Raw genomic sequence first — 17,729 nt, 5'->3', positions numbered from 1 at the left:
TTCTTCTCTTTCACTAAATTTGGATATGTGCCTCTAGTCCTGAGACAATGTATTTCTATCTTGTGGACATCGAGTATCTGTTTTGACAGCGTATGTCAATCTTTTATTCAAGTGCTAGGCGACAAATGTCGAAACACCCCTATTTTATCATCTTTTAATTTGTTAAAATCATGGACTAAAGTTTCATTGACATATCGAGGGGACTTTAGACCGCCGATGACATGTTGAGAGGGTATCATCCTCTTTACTTTTTTTTAAACTCGGTACCTTCTCATAACATGACATCACCCAGGACATCCTTTACTTGTAAAAGCATTCTATGCTAGCAAAGGGTCAATCTAGATTTTTAAGCGCACTAAAACCATAAAAAACCTTTTCTCGTCTTAGCAGCTACTTGTCTTGAACACTTAGCGAATCGAGAATAGTTTCGACATTCTCAACACTACTGAAAGAATCCTTAACCCTAAGGAGCTTCGCAGAATGAGTCTCGAATTCATTTCCTTGGCTACTTTGATCATCGTCTATTCTAGACTCGATCAAAGTGAGGGCTAACTGTAGACATCTACTTTTGGTCCCCTGTCCCGACCGGAAGTGCTATGACGATAAATAATTCTATCTTTGTGCTAGGTTGGAGTGAAGAATGCATATGGACTATTGATTAAGGCCTAAACACATAAACCAACTAGCTTGACCCAAAATGAAATGGACCAAAGCTTGTTTATACTAAGCTCGATCAGCAATTAGGCCTAATCCCGAAGATTAAACCTAATTTTGACGGATTTAGAAGTGCCTAGGTTAAAATCTAGGGATGCCGCAGGAAAAACCACGCGTAACTCAAGGAGTCGCACTGGCCTGGCGCGCCCAAGTGACAAGGTTACGTGTGCCACCCAGCGCAACCACCAATGATGCGCTTGCGGAAGATTCGGAATTTCATAAAAATACTAAATTGAATCTTACCATAAAGCCACGCGGAAGACCATATAGGCAGCGCGACTTAATCACTTGCGCGCAGTAGCCGCGCGCAACCTGTTGAATTGCGCGCACCACCTGCTGCGGCAGAATGTCCGAAACCCTAAACTCATCCATTCCCTATAAAAAGAGGTTCAATACAAGCTTTGAACACACAGTAATAAACCTAAAAGTCAGCAGAAACTTTGTGAACTTATGAAATAATCATCCCTCTTGTCCTAAACACTCACCCTTTAATTGTTTGTTCTTACGGTGGAGGTTCCCGAACAAGAAGGAGTCCATAAGTGTTTTAAACGAAGATCTAGCAAGGAAATATGGTAAATTCCCGAGCACTTAGATAAATCACCTTTCTTTTCTTGCTTAAACAACTTTTAATCAATTAATTAGTGTTGTTTGATCACCTAAAATAAACTTTAATTAATTAATTTCACATAGTATTCTTGCGTTAATCAAGACTAGAATTTGGATAATTAATTGATTGTTTTATCAACTAAGCCAAGGTGAATCTTGTTTATTTTGTTCCTTTCACGAATTTGACTTAAATACGAACAACGACATTCGTTGCAATGTAATCTTCATGTGATTAACGTGTGTAAATAAAATTAATTAACTTAGTTTTACGTATCACGTTGCATATATTGTTTGGTAATGAAATTGTGAAAAAAGGAAGAGCTAGTAGAGGTCGCACTTGGCTAGAATAGCGATTCCTCTCTAAAAGGAACATTATTTTAGGACCCTCACTCCGAAACTCATTTCTGGTACAAGTAGACCAATTTGGGCATGGGTAAACTTATGATTCATGCTAAATATCCCTTGAAACCTACTTGGGAGAAAGGAATGAACGAGGTTTATGAGTTTTCCTAAAACTCATTGGCGACTCCCTATTAGTTTCTTATAAAAAAGCGTAATGATGGGCATACCCTCCTCACAGGCCTATTTAGGGCGGGTTCAATCTCTTTTAGGTTGCATTCGTACCATCATCCCCGAACATCCAGTCATGGTTCCGGGCCACTATGGAGTAAGCGATCTTTGTGATCGTGAATAGGGTGTAACCTTCTTACCCGTGAACAGTTTACAAGTTCCTAAAACTTGTTGACGACTTTTTTATCTCTAGCTTATTTTCCTTGGAAAGCCGCCATTCCTAAAAGCATGAAGCACAATAGGGCTCGAGTTGAAATACTCCCTACAGTTTTTGGCGACTTTGCTTGGGAGGATTTCTAATTGATTCCTAATTTGTTTAGCAATTGATTTAGAATGAGTGAATGAGACTTGAAAGATTCTAGATATCATGTGCGTAATTTTGATTACCATTGTGGCATAAGCATAAAAAGGTTCGCATTGGAAAAACCATCCGTAATGCGTCAAAAACATAGGATATACACGTAGGAAAAGCCGGAAATATTTTTCAAAACTAAATTAAAAAAGACGCTATGAAAAATCGGAAAAATTGAAAATAGAAACTGCCGCAGAGCGTTAGAACCATCGCGTGGCGTCAGTGACCAACGTCACGCGATAGTATTGTCGCCGAACGTTGGACTCTACTGTCCTGCGATACGATCTGCCGATTCTGCGCCAGAATTTTGTCTTCGTGTTTCGCCCGATTCTAGTACCGTCTCGACAATTTTACTTCCTGATTAAGTTTTTTTTGACCTTTCTGAACCCATATGTGTTTTACATATGGGTTTAGCCCTTGGGAATTCAAGCTCCGTCCACCCTAACAAACACTCCGTGCAATAATGGGTGCCCTCCGAGTTTATTGAATTCACCAAACCATGGAGGTCAGTTTAACTCACGGGGTCCTGTCCATCACGCCAACCTTTCTAAGGTAAGTCTTTCGCGCGATTCGTTCGGACTCTTAACCATGGACCCTCTTGGACACCATAATCCTTGACCTTAGAGAATTACAGCCATGGTTAGGTGGCAAACTCATTGCATCATGTTGTGACTACTTGTGCATATCTTTGTTTGTAATTAAACTAACCCCTTGTTTGTGATTACACTAACCCTTTGCTTTGGTTTGATTCTTGTACATATGTTTACATATACTAACCTAAAGCTAAGAGGACCTTGCTTAACTAATTTGGTTAATTAAAATGAACTCATTTAGTATAAATATGCTCGACCTAGGAGACCTTTAGACTTAAACCTTTGAAAGAATCGCTGAAACGTTCCAGTTATTGGCGTGTCACTTCGATTTGTGACGCACGACGTTGATATTCAGCGCGCCGCGACAGCCTTGTCGCTCTGCGTTGATGCCAACGCCACGCAATAGTTCCATCGCTATGCGATGATTCAGCCGTTTTCTTTCCGTGTCTTCGTGTCGAGTCCCACTGCTAGGATTAACCAGTTTGATGTCCGTACTTGGTCTTTGCCTGGTCTTGTATGAGTCTAACCACATGTCTAGTCACATGGTCATGACACAAGCCTTTTAAATATCACTTCTTTGCACACACTTTGTACATACTTTCTTCACACCATGACCATGCCTTAGGTCCACGCATGAGTCATCCCTTCTGTCATTTGAAGTTGAGGGTCCATCCTATTCCCGAAAATTTCCATATTTTTCCACAAACACATCTTTTCCCTTTACATCACTTTCATACATTACATACCTCACACTTTCCTTCTTAAACACTTTCCACATTCACATACTTTCTCTACACACTTATACCTCCCTGCATACTTTCCTCTTTCATGCTTTCCCGATACATATCATTCTCCTCATACACATGATCTTTCCCCATCTATGCATGTTGAATCGAGTTCGAGTTAAGTAAATTGACAATAAACATCCACGGTTTCACTTTCCACAACGTTTGGTCAAGGAAAGAGGGACGATTAGTTCGAGACAACTCTTATATTCAAGAGATCTTCTTTAGGAACACGGTTGGAAGGAAAAAGAAACCCAATGGTAGCCAAGCAGGAAGATGTTGACAAACTTCAAAAGACCATGGAAAATCTTGCGAAGATGGTCAAAGGACTCAACATTCGAATGGAGAAAATTGAAGATCCTAATAAACAAGTTCCACATGAGACAATCAACCGTATCGAAGACAGCCTAAGTCAAATCTCCAAGGACTATAAGTACCTCGGCATAAGCTCTAAGGGACTCTCAGTGGAAAAAGACCTTCTTCCGCAGAAGTTCTCTGCCAATGACATCCCTAAGTTCAAAGCTACTGACAATCCTTACTTTCACTTGAAGGCTTTTGAGACAACCATGGAGATCAAGGGGATTGATAAAAAGATCTTCCCCTCGATCGCTTTTCTCCCTCTCCTTAGAACTAGTATGCCAACAATGGTTCTTCTCTATAGGTTCTAAGAAAATTGCTACTTGGGATAGTATTACACATGTTTTCATTAATAGATACAAATGTAATATTCAAGTAGAGACTGATTACAGAGAGCTTGAAATCTTGAAACAAAAACATAATGAAGTCTTCACCAAATTCTATAATAGGTGGAAGTAAATTTCTGCTAGGATGATCAAGGCCCCATACGAAAAAGACTCTGTGAGAATGTTCATCAAGAACCTTCAAGACAAGTACCAAAAGCACCTGAAATATCAACTTTTAAACACTTTCAAGTTGTCTATAATATAGGCATCGAAATCAAAGACGACCTTATGAAGTTGGCAGCTGCTAACAATAGCAATGCGAAAGGAAAGAAGAACGACCATCCTTTTTCTTCCTCTCCCATTAATGAAGTACATGATATAGACACTCTTAAGCAACGAATTCAAAGGTCAAAGAGAGTGTTTACTCCACTTGGCATGAGCTATTTTGATAAACTACACCACAAAGGACTGGTCATGCCCATAGGACCTATCAAGGATCCAGTCTCGGAGGCCAGACCACCTAAGTGGGATCCTAATAGACACTGTAAGTACCACACCAAGGGAGAGGTCATGATACTGAGGAATGTTGGAAACTCAAAGAAGTTATCTAGGATTTGATTGATGATAATAAACTTTCTGAGTTCTTAACCATCGTAGAAGATCAAATAAACTTTGATCCTTCTCTCGTCATTACACCTATTGATGATCCTATGATTGAAGCAGTTTATATAACTGCTATTAACGAAGTGACGATGATTGAAGAGGACGAAGAAGTTTTCTTAGATCACTACTAGAAATAGGCTATTTTCCGAGGGACCATCTCCGACGGACTATAATTCCGTCGGAAATTTTGAAATTTCCGACAGAAATTTGTGTTGTTGGAAATATCCCTCGGAAAATGGACCTTCCAACGGAAAAATCCGTAGGAATTATACTGACGGATTTTATTTCCCTCGTAATATAAAAATCCGAGGGAATATTCCGTCGAAAAATCTGTTCCGACGGAAAATTCCGTTGGAACATTTAAATTCCGAGGGAATAATTTCCGTCGGAAGGTTTACCGGAATTAAATTAAAAAAAAAACACGGATTTATAATTAAATAAAAAAAGAAAAAGAAACAAAACAAAACCTAAATCTAAATACACGGACCTTTCATTTCCCAGCCTTTCTTCCTCTCTCCTCTCTTCTTCTCTAGTTTTCTCTCTCCTCTCTTCTTCTGCTGCATTTTACTTCTCCATTTTTAAAGTCTCCTCCTTGTTCCTCGTTCCTCAGCTCCTTCTCGCCGCCTATTTCGGTGTTTCGTATTTCGTCCTCCTTCTCGCCAAGCAACGACTCGCTCTTCTGCTGGTGGTTTGAGCCCAAGCAACAACGACAACGGCTTGTCGTTCCTCCTTCAGATCTAGGTTTTTTTGTTTTGATTTTTGGTTGTTGTAATATTAGATCTAGATTATAATTAGTTTTTGTATGAATTGTAAGGTTATTTGATTAATTTCAGAAGATAATTGTATATTATTTATTTTGTTTGATTTCATTTTTTTATCTTTCGATTTTTGGTTATTTTTTAGATTTTTGGTTGTTTTTGGTTGATTAATTTCAGAAAATAATTGTATTGTTATTCGATTTTTTGTTATTTTTCGATTTTTGGTGTTGTTTCAATGTTGTTGTTGGTTCGTGGGTGGGGGTGGTTCGACGGTGGTGGGTTGTAGTGGTGGTGGGTAGTTGTGGATTTGTGAAGGTGGTGTGGGCTCCTAGTATGGGTTAGGGGTACTGGTGGGTGGTGTGGGCAGGGGGGACTGGTGGGTGGTGTGGGCAGGGGGGATTGGTGGGTGGTTTCGTGGATTTGTGAAGGTGGTGGGGCGTGGGGGTGGGCTGGTGGTGGGGATCTGGGTTGTGGGGCGTGGGGGAGGGCCGGTGCAGGAGGTGAGCTGGTGGTGGGGGAAGTGGGTGGGGCTTTTTTTTTATTTTTTTATTTTAAAGTTTCCGACGGAATTTCCGTCGGAAATTTTCGGCGGATTTAAATTCCGTCGGAAATTTCCAATGGACTTTCCGGTACCGGAAAAACCTTCTTCCGATGGAAAAATTCCATCGGAATAGTGTTTTCCGACGGAATTTCCGACGAAAATGGCCTTTTTTCCTACAAAAGTTTTTCCGACAACCCCTACCGACGGAATTCAGGGTGTTTCCGACGGAATTTTGCCGTCGGAAATGGCCTGTTTTCTAGTAGTGGATGCCACCGAGGAAAACTCAGCAAACCTAAAGGAAAACATTGATAAGCTCCAAGATTCTATTGTCAAGCTTACAAGCATGGTGGAAAACCTTGTGGATCGAATGTCAGTCATTGAACAAAACCGTCATTGCTAGGATTGGAAGAATGAAAAGAACGATCCTCCTTCTTCTTCTTCTTCCCTTCAAAGGTTAAAGAAAACACTCAATACTCCTAAGCCGCGAGTAAAACAGACCATTGGCGAATACACACCGTTAGGAATAACTTATGATGAAGCTTTTGACTACCTCCATGGCCAAGGTTACATTCACCCCATTGGTCCAATCCAAGATCCAGCACCTGAGAGACGGTCTCCTAATTGGGATGCAAGCTCCTATTGCAAATACCATCGAGGCAATGATCACACTACTGAGAAATGCTTCACTCTCAAGGATCGCATCCAAGACCTCATTGATTCGAATTGCCTTCATGTTCCTCTGAGCGACAAGAAGGCCAAACGATGATAAGCACAAAGTTCGAGGCAGGCTTTGACGACAAGATTTCATGATTTTTTTTCTTATTCTTGTTTTCCCTTTTCCCTCAATAAGTCTAGCATAGGCACCCTCTATCATTTTTCTTAGATTTATTTCATGAGTTTGTTACCCTTTCCATTTCAATAAAATGAGCATTTATTTCTTTTTATATGATCAAGGCATTGCATTTCATTCAAAAAAAAATAATAAAAAATCCACGCCGAGCTAAACACAAGGTATACCAATGATTTGAGGCACCCCTTGTAGCCACATCATATCACATCTACCCCTTTCGAATATACAATCCTTTCTTGATAAACCACTTTGAGCCTCGTCTACTGATCGACCTTTCTTTTTTCAACCCACATCTACCTAACCTTGGGATGGGATGGTGTGAAACTTATGCAATTTTCTAAGCCAAGTACACAAGCTTGAGGGATTTTTACTAAAGTTCAAAAAGCAATAAAAGTGTGCAAAAGGGCAAGTGTTCCAATGTCTTTGATATGAACACATCTCAGATTGCGTCTCTTATGGAGTGCTCGGCACCGTGCCTGAGAAACATGAATGCCATGTAAGTGATAGACCGCATGATCGGGATTGCCCACACTTATCCAAAGAAGATTCGAGAACAAATCTCAAATACAAAAAAAAAACAAAAAGTAAGTTCAAAAGTGAGAAAACCTCAAGCATACAAATACTAAAATTCAAACGCAGGGTTGCACACCTTGGGGGTTTTGTTTTAGGTCTTGAGCATTTATCCTTTCTTCTTTAAATCTTTAGCCTAACCTCGTTACAACCCTTAAAAGATCTCCTTGAGATATACACACACTTGTGCGAGGTTCGGCTAGAACTACGTTCGGCCTGATTCCTAACGGATACGTAGGCAATCCCACATTAGGGTGCGGCCTTAATAATAATTATCCATCTCATATTCGTGCATGATCATATCAAGGGATCCCTAATGCTCATCCCTATCCATTTAGAGCTAGAGTTGGGGGCTTGATCCCTACTTCATTAGCCTACCCAGCCTAAGAGTCACCATCATTTGGCTCTTTTCAAAATTATTTTCTACACCCTTACCCTTTGTAGCTTAACCTTAGTGTCACTTTCACACACATAACAAATACGTAACCGAATAATCCTTCCTTAGGAACTCGTTGTCATTAAATCTTGATATAACTTGAAGCTCCTTGTCATCTTCGAATCACTCATTATCATAATCATCATCGTATTACAAAGTATGCGTTACTTAGCCTCCGCGCTTAAGTTACCCAAATACTTTCATTATAAAATCATCAATCTTTGCACCATGAAATACAATGATTAATACATACACTTGTTACTCATCTTTTTTCTTTTGGAGAAGTTCAAAAACTTTGTTTTTCAACAACACTTTACCTCTTTTCATTTTCACGTCTTTTTTTTCGGGAGAAAGTCGGTACCCTCCACAAAAATGACGGAATTTTTTTACTTTTTCTGCTTTTTCAAGTGCACAAGCAAAATGACAATACAATGCACACACAAGTCATGTACATTGAGTCATGTCATATCATCACATCGAGTTATTGAGTCACATCACATCGAGTCAAGTTGAGTACATTGAGTCACACAATGAGTCAAGTAACACCAAGCCTTGAGTCAACCTCAAGCCAACCAACCACAATGAGTCAAGTACACCAAGTCTTGGACACTCTCACATTTCAAAAGCTCTTTTGCCTAGAGACGAGTGGACTTTTCATTCCAAGCTTTTTGTCCAGAGACAATTGGACATCTCATTCAAAGATCTTTGTTCAGAGACGCGTGGACATTCCTTTTCAAAGCTCTTTTGCTCGGAGACGTGTGGGCATCCATTTCAAAGCTCTTTTGTTTAGAGACGCGTGGACAATCCTTTCCAAAGCTCTTGTTCAAAGACGAGTGAACATTCCTTGAGTAAGCTCTTGTTCAGAGATGAGTGAACATTCCTTAAGTAAGCTCTTGTTCAGAGACGTGTGGACATTTCTTTCAAAGCTCTTTTTTTCAGAGACGAGTGGACATCGACAGCACTCCCTGAGAATGTGGAGGTTGTCACCCAACTTGAGAAGATAGCTCAAAGCGTAGCAATCTCCGACAGCGCTCCCTGAGAATGTGGAGGTTGTCAAACAAAATAAACTATGATTTGATGTCACCCAGAGACGTGTGTTCGGCAAACCTAGATACACGTTTCTTTTCCCTTAACTCCTTTATTTGTAGAACTGACGCTTTCTGCAGGTATCGGCGTTAAAAAGGATGATTTAGGATCGCAGAACGTTCTGAATCATTCTCCGTCCTTATCGACTTACTTTGACTTTTGTTTTCGAAACTTACGTTTCTCCAAACTCGGTCAAAGTGGGGGATTCTGTAGACCCCTGATTGTGTCTCCCCAAAAACCAAACCCAGTGATGAGTACCTTTCACGTCTTTGATTAACGAGTTTGGTAAAGAGTTGAAGAGTCTTGTAAGTTTCCTTAAGCCTTGACCATATTATAACCTTTCCTAAAAGTATTAATCCAAAGTCATTTATTTCGTGTCCTTAAACCAAAAACATTAATTTCGTGTCCCTTAAATCATTCATTTCGTGTCCAAATTATAAAAACATCTAAATCTGATTATTGTGGTCCATAATCTCAGTCCAATTACGATATATAATAAGCCCAAATCCGACTTAAAACGAATAAGTTATGGCCAAAATACTAAACCGAGCCTAAACCAAGCCTGGACCCACCTTACCTACGACCCAATGATCATGTAAGGGTCCAAATATCTTATTCCTAATTCTAAATCAATTAGGATTCTTTAGGAACTTCTAGAAGCCTCTATAAGGTTCTAATCTATCCTTTCCGCAAGATGAAGATCAAAAGAGTTCGAGATTGAATAAAACTTATCATATGATAGTCCTTATCCCGTTCAAATTAAAAGACGTCCGGATATATTTCACAAACCTAATCCCATTAGAAATCAAACTCCGTACGGCTTTATTATCTTTAGAAATCATCGTAGAACGAAAGAACCAACGCGACGCGTCAGCTTCATCGCGTCGCTATGGAGTCTGGTGCGCCGCGACAAGTCTGTCGCCCTGCGTCAAGATCAGTTCTATTCCGTTCCAAATTTTGATCTTTTCTGATCGTCCAAACTCTCTTTTTTCCTTATAAATAGAGGTCGTTTTCCCTCGTTTCAGATCACCAACAATTACCATCATCATCATCATAATACCCGGAATTCTTAATTCCTATGTTCTTAGGCTAGCCTAAATACATCCTTGATACTCTCCCAAATCAATCACAATACCTCATTCACGAGATTCGAATACTCTAAGCATACTCGACGTTGCCTTCGACCTCGACGTGAAAGGTTGATAGTTCTGAGGGTTTAGTCTAAATCTATATTTCAATTCATATTTGATTTATTTGCTTTATTGATTTAACTTTCTTGAAGTTTACTAACGTGTGTATTGTTTTAATAGCAAGAAGGTTGAGGCATCAAAGTGAGTAATTCAATCACCCTAATTATTGTTCTTTGATTTTGGAGTAGAAATCATGTTTACAATGTTATATTAATTCCTAGTATCATGTTTAGGATGTTATTTTGATTTCTAGTATTATGTTTAGGATAATGCTTTGACTTTGTTATTAGTGACATTCTAGGATTTGTTATTAATCTATTTAGTATCATGCCTAGGATCTTACCATTAACGATGTTTTGATGATGTTGTTGTGATGATGAATTGTTGTATTAATCATATGTTGCTTGATTATTCATGATTTATTGTTATGGCTTAATCACGCCCCTTTTTGCAGGTTTAAAGGGAATTTTGTCTTTGAAATCACACATAATAAGATAATTAATAATTTGATTTAGGTTAATATGATTTTAATTCAAGTGATCACCAATATTAGATTTGATTGTGCATTGATAATCAACCAACGTAGATTAAATAGGTTTAGAATTAACTTGATGTATGTATGTTGATCGAAAATCGCACATGAATATCATAAGAATTAAGTAGAGGCCTATTTAGGGTGGGTTCAATCTCTTTTAGGTTGGATTCATACCATCATCCCCGAACATCCAGTCATGGTTGCGGACCACTATGGAGTTAGCAATTTCCGTGATTATGAATGGGGTGTAACCTTTGCACTCGTGAACGGTTTACAAGTTCCTAAAACTTGTTGGCGACTCTTTTATCTCTAGCTTCTTTTCTTTGGAATGCCGTCATGCCTAAAGCATGAAGCACAGTAGGGCTCGAGTTGAAAAATTCCCTACAACAGGTAATCGGTCATTGGGATTGAAGAAAGTAAACACCTCCAAAGTTCGAATTATTCCAGAATAATCCAATGTTGGGATTATTGAAAGAAGATCGGGGAAAGTTGGGATTTTTAAAACCCATTTTTCCTTTAGAAAAAAAAAAGTATACTCAAAGCTTAATTTATGTCCAATTGGGACATCTCCAATTTTTATTATTTATTTTATTTTACTCTTTTGTATAAGTGAGTTTTATATAAATACTCAAGTCCCTTCTACACTTCTTCCCACTAAAAGTCCAACACCTTTTATATACACTCGGATGTACATAGAAGTAGGTGCACCTAAGGGTAAACTTTATTTTTTTTTTTTTTTTCGCTCATATAATTATAAAAAATGAACGTATAAAATTGAGTGTTGTATTGTATAATACTGTTCACTTTTTTGACATGTTTATTTTTTATTATTATATGTTCATTTTTTTTACTTGTACATCTTTTATTACTAAAACTTCAATTTTTTTTTCCACGTATTCATTTTTCATTACTAAATGTTCATTTTATAGGGTCTGGACCACCTAATTAGTATGCACTAGGGTGCACCATATAACTATAGAATCATACTTATGTAAGCAAAATAATGTTAGATTGGATTTGGAATTAATATAGTGTTTGAAATTTAGACATATTAGGCAGCACTAAAACTAACCTCAAGAACTCAACTAACATTATTTTTGCTCCTGTGAGATTGGTTGAAATAGGTCTACTTACCCACTTCCCCTTCTCTTTACACATTCTTTTAAATACCTGAAGTATCAGCTGCTCCTCTAAGCTAAAATGGATTCTAAATCTAAACACATTTCACATGGTGAGAATGGAATATTAGAATGGGAAATTCAGGAGGATGAAGAGCTATTCGACATCGATTTAGCACTCGTTGACAACATTCCGCCACCCAATTACTATTGGGAGAACTACGTAATGTCAACAGGTAACGCACTCCTTGCCAATTGTCTATTGCCTGTAACTCATCTCTCAACCGCAGTTCCTGTGAATTCAGGGGAGACTGATCAGAATGATCACCATATTCTGTCGGTTTCAGTCTTGAAATTGCCTGACGTGCAGATGCCTGGAAAGTCTAAAGAGTTTCCCTCGTTACAGACATTGCAAAGCAAGGACTTGAGCTGGTTTTATACCACTTAAATAGGCAAACTGAGTTCTAATGTATTAGTATTATTTAGGAACTTCTATCAAATATCCATAGTTACTCATTTGTAGTTCTCATGCAGAAATTTACGATTAGATTGTAGACTAATTTCATAATTGCGGGTTATGATGTAAGATTTATAGATCAGAAATACATTTCACCCCTTTGCCACTTTAATCAGAAATTTGTCTTTCAGAAAATTATTCTTACACTTCTTACTTCTATAGTTCATTACTCTCGCAGTCGTAAATCCTGATTCTATGACGATTGACAAACATTAAATTACCCTCTTACATATACTCGTACAAATTAAACACGAGTACAAAAAGAATTGACAGAAATGTTAAACATATATTGAAAATGGAAATCACATGAAAAATGCTCATCATTATCTCAACTTGGTGATAAGAATGAATGCCTATGAATTCCACGAACTGTCCTCCAAGTTCCTCTACAAAATAATTAAACAAGATGAACATATACCTGTAACTGAAATTAGATTGCCCTGAAATTGAAGCAATCAAGACACCCTCACAACCATCTTGTTTTTCTTCCCAGCAGATAGCAAGAGAACTTTCCCATCCACAATATCATCAGCCTCAATCCTCTTACTCTCACTATCAACTCGGCTGTTATTCAGATAAAGTCCCCCTTGCTTCATCATACGACGTACAGCAGACTTACTTTCAAGCAACCCTGACAAAACCGAGAGATCAACAATAGAAAGATTTAAGATTTCATTGTAAGCTAATGAACAGGAGGGCACATCTTCAGCAATCCCTTCAATTGTCTTCCAGTCCAATTTAGTCTCAGCACCAGGCCTCAATGCCTCAGTTGCCTTAATAGCCTCTTTCAAACCTTCTTCCCCATGGACAAATCGTGTTAGTTCTTCCGCAAGCCTTCTCTGAGCTGAATTTGGCACATATCCTGGTCTCTTCATCTCACTCTCAATTTCTGCTATCTCCTCCATTTCAAGGAAAGTCGATATTCTCAAAAACCTCACCACATCAGAATCAGGAACCGTGAAGAAATATTGATAAAACTTGTAAGGGGATAGCAATGCAGGAGATAACCAAATAGCCCCTTCCTCCGATTTCCCAAATTTTGACCCATCACTCTTCAAAAGAAGAGGAAATGTAAGCCCATATGCTCCTTCTACAGCCATAATCTTCCTAATCAACTCGGTCCCTGCGGTTATATTCCCCCATTGATCACTACCACCAATTTGGACAGAAATTCCCTCATTCTTGTAAAGATGAAGAAAATCATACCCCTGCAATAACTGGTAACTAAATTCAGTAAAGCTCATCCCTTGCTCCGATTCTAATCTCTTTTTAACACTCTCTTTTGACATCATAACACCAACTCTAGCATTCCTCCCCACATTTTTCAGAAAATCAAGGAAACTAACACCCTTCCACCAATCAAAATTATTCAAAATCACAAATTTATCATCACCAAATCTACTCAAAATCTTATTCAAAATAGATTTAATACCTCTAATATTCTTTTCTAGGGTTACATCATCCAAATCTGGCCTTTCACTGGACTTCCCTGACGGGTCTCCAACACGGCCAGTGGCACCACCAAGTACAGCAACTGGTTTGTGGCCGCATCTCTGGAACCAAGATAGGACAATTATGCCAATTAAATTCCCCAAATGCAGACTCTCCGCTGTTGGGTCGAAGCCACAGTAGACCTTCAATGGCGGATGATTATCCTTCAAGGAACAAGCAGAGCGGAGATTTTCACTGGTGATTGATTCAATAAGGCCTCTTTGTTCGAGAATATCGACCACATTTCGGCTTAGTTGCCAGTCCTTGGGGGTGATGGCAGTGAGTTCAGGAGATCGGGATGCTAGGGTTTGGACAGGGCGGCCTTTGAGAAGAGAGAATGAGGAATTGGGGGCAATAGTTGAGATTCCATTAGTGGGGCACAGTGGGAGGAGAGAGAAGCAATGACGGTAAGAGAGTAAGGATCTTGTAGCAATTGGTACTGTTACAATTGCAGTCATGGATGAACTCTTAGAGATTATACAGAGTGCAGAAGACAATCAGCAATGTGATTGTTGTATAAAGTCAGAGCCCAAATATAGAGTAAAGCAACTTTCAAGGGAAGATAACAATTAACATTTTGGTACCCTGAAACAAGACAAAAGATTAAATTAAGTTCAGTACAGTTGTTTGGAAGAAGCTGGTGCCCCTGGTGGCTGGTGCTTTTTATTTATCAACTAATACAAGAAATTTTAGCTGAACAAAAAAACACAGTAAAAGAATGGAATGAAAAAAGTAGGGTGGGCGGGAGTGAGGGGTGTGTGGGTGGGAGAAGAGGGGTGGGGGGGCAGTCTGACAGAAATCAAAAGTTTATGCTTTTGATTCAAGGATCTCCTTAAATATATGGGCAATATCAAACAACATCACCACATATACTCTAACAGTTTAACTTAAGCAATCCCAACTCTAATCAACTCAAGCAAACTAAAGATGTTTGAAGCCTATAATTCAATATTTGAAAGTTAGAAACCCTCAACTTTAGCTTTTCCCAACTTTTAAAAAACATCCTTTCCCATGATAGAGTTCACATAAGACATTTATACATTTTCCCTCAAACACACAGCAAAGCAGAAAGAATGCATTCTAAACTGATTAATTAAAAAGGGAATATATATGTAAACTTTGTTTTGAAAAGTCTCCTATTCCTTCCCAAAATTCGCCACCGTCCCCTCAAGGACCCCAACACTAATATCCTTCATAATTGAAACACCCCCTTTTTTTTTTTAATCACTGAATCCCATTGCAGACGGCTAGCAACAGCATGATGGAGTATGATACACCCAACTACCCAAGTACCCAACCCAACCCATTCCCTCCCCCCCCCCCCTTTTTTTTTTCCTTTTTCTACCCCCTCCTCTATCCCATTCCGTCACACCTCTCTTCTTTCTTCCCACAGAAAATTAAATTTTAAACAATAAGACCCCAAGATGTTAAACAAATACTAGTGAAGCAGGGGAAGGTCCCAAAGTTATACAAAACTGGTACTGAACTATGTAGGAATCAACTAGCTCTAATTGGGTATTGGTTACACACTGAACCACAAAATATAAAACAGAAGTTGTACTTCGTAGAGGAAATCAATATATTATAGGAAAGGTTTGTCCGATTATCCTTTGTTTGGAATGTATAGGGGTGAAATTTCCCAAGGGTTGAAACTGTTTGCTTCTAGCAAAGAAGAAATGAATCATTTTCCCCCATATTACTAACTTATTTTGTTCCTTTCTTCCACAGTTCCACCCCTTCCCTCCATTTCCACTTTTCCTTTTATATTTAGCTTTTCAATCAAAGAATTAAACAAAGGAAAAGGAATTTCCAGTCTACATTCAGTTCAACATGTTTTCCATTGAACCAGACACAACGAAAATTAAAGTATTCTGCAAGTTCTGAATAGTTTCTTGAAATTCAAGCTCCTACAAGTTTATAAAAAATTCTATAAAATTGACTGAGCAAATAACACTTGACAATGTTAATTATTATTCCTTGAATATTCAGACAACAGCCTCCAACATTCAACTGCAATCCTAATACTACTACTTCAAGGAATAGAAAAAACCTCTACCATGAGTACCATCTCAAATCACTTTTTACCAACTGAATCCAGGTACGAAGTAATTTGGCAAAAGATAACCCACAAAAAGTTTTTGTAATCAACTGGTTGGACTATAATTCAATGGGCACTTTAGATGCCTAAGTTAGACAATTAGTACTCAGAATGAAAATCCTAAGCACCTTAAAAACCATCAAGTAATATTATTATTGTTTCAAAGCTCTAAAATAAGTACGGCATCCTAGGAATCATCTTTGCAGCTCAGTGGACGATACTCATCAAATTGAACAAAATGATTTGAACTGTGTGAGGATAAAAAAAATCATTGCTATGCTAGGGAGCACCGGTTGATCTCAATTTCAAAGCTTTTAAGTTTAGCTAAAATCAATACAGTATATGTAGTTGAATACATAAGTGGGTTCAGATAGTCCATAGTTACCCAATAAAAACTCCACAACAAAAAATGTTCATAAAAATCACAAAATAATATAAATCATAAATAACTTAATTATTTTTAGGTTTCATTTAAAAACTTTTATATAATTATATATTAAATGTTAAATTAAAACCCTGTGATATAGCCTGGATTTATAAACTCCATGGAATAGATCAACAATCTGCAATACATTTATAAATGGGGTTATAATCCCAGAAAGTTTTAATGGCATATCTTTAAAAACAAAGGAAGGAACCCAAATTAACATCTAAATTAGCCAACTAATTTTATTATCATACCCATTTTAATAAAATATTATCAGATGAAAAATAGTTTTGTGCTTAAAATTTGGACATTAATTATGTGACTATATCACTATATGAGTGTTCGATTCCAGTTTACTATATGAGTGTTAATTCCCAATTGAAATTTTAATGGGTTAATTCAATATTTCAACTTCCATATATTACTGTAACTAAGATAAGAAAAAAACCAACAAAAGGGAGCATAAGGATAGGAAGGAGAAGAGGTCCAATTTCATAGTTCAATCCTAACATTAAAGGGTTCTGCAACACATTAGCAATCAAATTTAATTCAATCTTAAAATCACATAATTTTAGGGAGAAAAGTCATATTTGATTCAATTATCAAATTAGGCTCATAATTTTCTACTCTATCAACATAATCGCTCATAACCTTAGTAATTATAACCAATAATTCAAAAATTCGAACCTAAACTTACTAAACTGACAATTGAATTAAATTAGATCAAAGATAAACCCTAGATTGTGAAATTGATATGAAGATTACAAAAGGAAATAACAACTTACCTCAGAAGCTGCTTGAGAACGTGGACTGCGCTACAATAAAGAACTGAGAGAGAGGAGGAGGACGTTCATATTTTTTTTGGACAATATAGTCAATATTTATCCATTGAAATACTTACCTTTGTCCCTCGTATTTTTTACGCAAAAATATGAGTCAAACTTTAAAACCTTTGACCATAAAAATATTAGTCGTATTTGTACAAGAGTTTGGCCTTGTGTGGTAAAGAGTTTTTAGCTTATTTTGCCCTATTAGAGGTTTGCCCAGTTAAAAAAGCTAATATAGGTATTTGGTAAATAGCTTATCAAAAGAGGTTTGCCCAGTTAAAAAAGCTAATATAGGTATTTGGTAAATAGCTTACAACCC

General features: G+C 37.8%; 1 protein-coding gene across 1 annotated transcript; it reads right to left on the bottom strand.

Annotated features, from left to right (window-relative positions):
• Positions 1-12,666: 12,666 nt before the first annotated feature.
• Positions 12,667-17,475, bottom strand: LOC110729319 (tyrosine--tRNA ligase, chloroplastic/mitochondrial-like). Its single transcript, XM_021909047.1, has 2 exons — positions 17,369-17,475; positions 12,667-14,643 (listed from the first exon to the last, which is right to left on the bottom strand). Exon 2 carries the CDS (start codon positions 14,514-14,516, stop codon positions 13,023-13,025), a length of 1,494 nt encoding a protein of 497 aa, XP_021764739.1. The 5' UTR covers positions 14,517-14,643; positions 17,369-17,475; the 3' UTR covers positions 12,667-13,022.
• Between the last annotated feature and the right edge of the window lie 254 nt (positions 17,476-17,729).

The sequence above is a fragment of the Chenopodium quinoa genome, unplaced genomic scaffold (genome assembly GCF_001683475.1).
Source record: "Chenopodium quinoa cultivar QQ74 unplaced genomic scaffold, ASM168347v1, whole genome shotgun sequence".
NCBI lineage: Eukaryota > Viridiplantae > Streptophyta > Magnoliopsida > Caryophyllales > Amaranthaceae > Chenopodium > Chenopodium quinoa.
This window is presented reverse-complemented; position numbering and strand designations above follow the sequence as displayed.